Source organism: Nannobrachium achirus (assembly GCF_963921795.1).
Source record: "Nannobrachium achirus genome assembly, chromosome: 13".
Taxonomy (NCBI): domain Eukaryota; kingdom Metazoa; phylum Chordata; class Actinopteri; order Myctophiformes; family Myctophidae; genus Nannobrachium; species Nannobrachium achirus.
Window position 1 is genome coordinate 15715545 of NC_137833.1, and position 4088 is coordinate 15719632.

The 4088-nt window shown below is 42.7% G+C and overlaps 1 protein-coding gene across 1 annotated transcript; it reads left to right on the forward strand.

The window, feature by feature from the left end:
- The first annotated feature begins 1059 nt into the window (after positions 1–1059).
- LOC308297653 (transmembrane protein 229B-like) lies at positions 1060–3722 on the forward strand. Its single transcript, XM_080741172.1, has 2 exons — positions 1060–1297; positions 3108–3722. Exons 1-2 carry the CDS (start codon positions 1246–1248, stop codon positions 3584–3586), a joined length of 531 nt encoding a protein of 176 aa, XP_080597298.1. The 5' UTR covers positions 1060–1245; the 3' UTR covers positions 3587–3722.
- The last annotated feature ends 366 nt before the right edge of the window (positions 3723–4088 follow it).

Here is a 4088-nt window from a genome sequence, read left to right on the forward strand (position 1 = left end):
ACTCTGTCTAAATAATAACAAATTATTATATTATAATAATGAATAGTGCATAACTATCACCCCCACAAGCAAGCAGGGAGAGGATGAGGCTGGCTGGGAACAGTGTCAGGCACCTGGAACTGATGGCGAGCAAAGTGGAACTGTGAGAGCTAACCCAAGGCACATCTAAAAGGAACTGATGGAACTGATGGCGAGTGAAGTAGCAATGTGGGAGCTAACTCCAGGCACATCGAGCGAAGAGGCTGCACCAGCACATGGACACACACACGGCACATGGGTGGGAGTGGGGGCAGCGATCCAGGCTTCCTGAGTTGGTGTTGGCGCAAGTCCGCACCCTCACATTGCATTGCAATCATTAAGTTAGTTACTCTAATATAAAGTTAAAAGAAAAAGGAAAAAAAAAGCTGAGTTCAGATCTCGACTGGCCAGTCGGTATACTGATCAGTTAGTTCATCAGTATACATTTGCCACTGTTCACATCAATGAATAAAAATAAATAAATAAAAATAAATATTTGGTAGAGCAGTAGGATGGACCACCAATAAGGCCTTGTACAAACAAACAGGAAAACCAAGGGGACCAAGGCTCTCTAAGGCAACATCATAATGTTCACAAGGTCACATAATTACACTATTCTGAGGGAGCTTCCTTTCCTTGGTTGTGGCAAAGGGCATGTTATGACTTTTCCATAGTCAAAACTCCCTTATCTTGTGAAATGATAGTCTTGCCTTTGAGTGTCTAGCGGGTTGGAATCAGACCTTTGTTCATGCAAATTGCTCTCTGCGTGGACAGAAAAGCACCTTAATTCATGTGAAGTGAAACACACTGCATTCCTGTATAAACTACCTTGCAAAGTAGTGGACCATTTATGTACTTATTAGGACATACACACACAAATGCTGAGAGCAACGGGCTGGGATCAATAGTACACATGCATCACTACTACACGCAGTCACAGTGTACACACTCGTCATTGACGATCCAGGTGGACTTCCTGGGTCTTCTCTGCTTTTCACCATGACCTCAGCCTGCAGAGACATCACCGTCCCACTCAGATAACATGGAGCAGCTTAATGTTTAGCCTAGGATCCAAACGTGCACACACACGCACACGCACAGGCACACACACACACACACACACACACACACACACACACACACACACACACACACACACACACACACACAGCTCACAGCGAGGCAGGATTAATTGCAAATCCACAGAGATCCACACGCTGCCGAGGGATGGAGGCAAGAACAGTGCATGCAAGGAGGACTCCTGGCATTAAAACTCAAGGTGAGTTAGGCCTATATACCATTCTATGATATGGTATGTGTATATTTGTTGTTTCCTTTGTTCGTCACACACAATTGCATTATTTTTGCATCTACAGCAGGGTGGTCACAGACAGTTCTAGTGAGTGAAGTAATGGAACTACAATCTTGTGAGTCTACCCTGAGACATTATTCATTTGAGTCGTTATCATCAAGAATTATTCAAAATTAAGACAATTGTCGGGGCAGATTTCCAACGACAATTTGTGCTGATGTATTTTCAAATACAGATGGATAACTTCTTATGGATTTGCCAAGTCTTTGATTTGTCTGAGCTGGGTTATTAGGCCGCTAATCCACTGGGAGACCATGCAATGCCTGAGAAGGAAGGACAAACAGGCACATGAATTATATACTGTAGTGCAGTACAGGAGCTGAAGACACAAATACATTAATAATAATTTTGGAGTGGAAATTGTAAATTAATATTTTTTTTTTCTAAGAGTCAGGGTGACGGTAAGACAAACGCTATTGAGGTATGTCAGGAATGTACACGATGCATTAAAATAAATCCTGGTCTGGATATGAAATCCTGGTCTGGATATGAAATGTTAATCTGCAATTTTCTGTGTGGTCCCAGTAATATATATATATATATAAACCATAAGATTTGGGATTTTAGATGTGTTCTTGTGAACATATCCACGAGATCTCTCGGCTACACACCGTGTCCAGCAGTAATTGAATGTTCTTGCACTTTTTTCACTTGAAAAACATTTTTGTCAAGGCCTTCCCTGCCACATTGGGGCATGTGTTTTGGTCATGTTCAAATGTATTAAATTTTTGGAACTCCGTATTTAAAGCTCTGTCAGATCCTATCCTTGGATATAAGGTGGATCCCGACCCAGTATTGGCAGTGTTGGGGGTTCCTGGAGATAACAGTCCTCTAGAGGACGTAACTCTATACAATAAGATTTGTGACCCTTGCAGCCACCAACACAACAAAAGAAAAACATGTAACAACAATATAGCCTTTGTATGTTGGTTTTATTTATTTTATGTGTGTATGTATGTACAGTATGTATGTATGTAAGTGTAAGGGTGGGGGGCGGGGTTGAGATTTTGTTTTGTGTTTTGTGTATGTGGCAGAGTGACTAAAGTCTATTTATCTCCTCCTATCCATAGGTCTTGTGTTTAAGATATTGGACTGTCATGTGGGAGACCTGGGTTTGGATCCCATGTGGTATACACATATTTACAATTGTGAAGCATTAATTTCTGATGTTGATATTTGTGGGGAGATACTAGACTCTAGTATTTCCCCGGTCCATAGGGATATCTATTGACCATATTCACCTGGCGGCCATGTTTGAAATTTGCATTGAAAACCGTACCTACACCGGGTGGCATTTCACTGACTTAATGACAAGATGGCCGCTGTGTGAATATAGTCAATAGGACTTTGACGTAGGACACCCAGGTTCGAATCCCAGGCGTTGCATGTGGTATACTGTACACATATTTTCAATTGTGAAGAATTGATTTCTGATGTTGCTATTCGTGTTAAGAAATAATAATAATCCTGGTGAGCAGGTTGGTGCCTTGCATGATTTCCTCTGCCATTGGTGTACAAATGTATGTGAGAATGGGTGAATGTAATGCACTCTGTAAAGCGCCTTGGATAAAGGCGCTATATAAATGCACCATTTACCAATATGCAACTGTTCTAGTGAGCCCCTCATCCATTGTACAGATTTCAATACGCTCCAAAATGGAGAATGTGATGCTGACATTACTGTATACTCGTACTCATTGCTGTCGTCTCATGACAGGACCCGGTGATGATGATGAAGAACAACAACTAGGGAGCGCTTCACTGCGTCCTCTTCCTCCCTTGGCCCGCCTGTATGTCTACGCCCTGCATGGCTGTCTGTGTGAGGTGGCCTTTACCGCGGCCTTAGACTGGTGTGCCACCCAGGACAGGAGGCTGGCGGGACATAGCAGCCTATGGGCTCTGCCCATGTACGCCACAGCCATCTACCTCATGGAGAGCCTTGGAGCCGCGCTGGCGGCACAGCGGCTCCCTCTGCCAGTGCGGATGATTGCCTACACCTTGTTCATTTACCTGTGGGAGTTTACCTGGGGAGTGGGGCTAAGGACACTGGGGGCGTGTCCCTGGGACTACTCGGGTTACAGGTACCACCTGGGGGGCTTAGTGACTCTGGAGTACGCGGTGCCCTGGGCAGTGGCGTCGCTCATAGCAGAGAAATGTGTCATTAGGAACACTCTGAGGATACGACTGGTCCACTGAGCTGAGCGTCAGTCTAATCGTGGCACTACTGGAATCCAGTCGAGCAGCATTTCGCAGCATATGTTTATGACTAATACCACAATAAAATGTTATTGGTCATATACAGTAAATTGTTGAGACCAAGCCATTTTTCTAACCATTTGTACGTGCTTAAATTCAAACACAATTCTCCCTCTAAACTAAGGTTACATAAATAATTGTCAACTTTAAGAAATGTAATGATCTCATACCGGTACATGTATTACTTGACAGCACAATGGAAAGCCGTAGCAGTTACAGTAGCTTGTATACAATATATATTGTGTATAGCCTATATACAGTATATACAATACTGTACCCTTGGCTGATTAGGATTTTATCTATTTCGATTCCTTCATTTTTGTGCAGAATCTTTACAGTAATTTAGGTAAATAATTTAGATACTCAACCCTACTTTACATATATAAAGTGCTTTTTTACAGGTCAAATTGCATTGAATCAAAATAAAACCCCACTCATGAGA

Bases quoted from the DNA above. Each gene is read 5' to 3' on its own strand.
- LOC308297653 (XM_080741172.1), top strand. From the start codon at position 1,246: ATGGAGGCAAGAACAGTGCATGCAAGGAGGACTCCTGGCATTAAAACT. The intron at 1,298-3,107 runs GTGAGTTAGGCC...GTCTCATGACAG, and splicing joins TCCTGGCATTAAAACTCAAG to GACCCGGTGATGATGATGAA.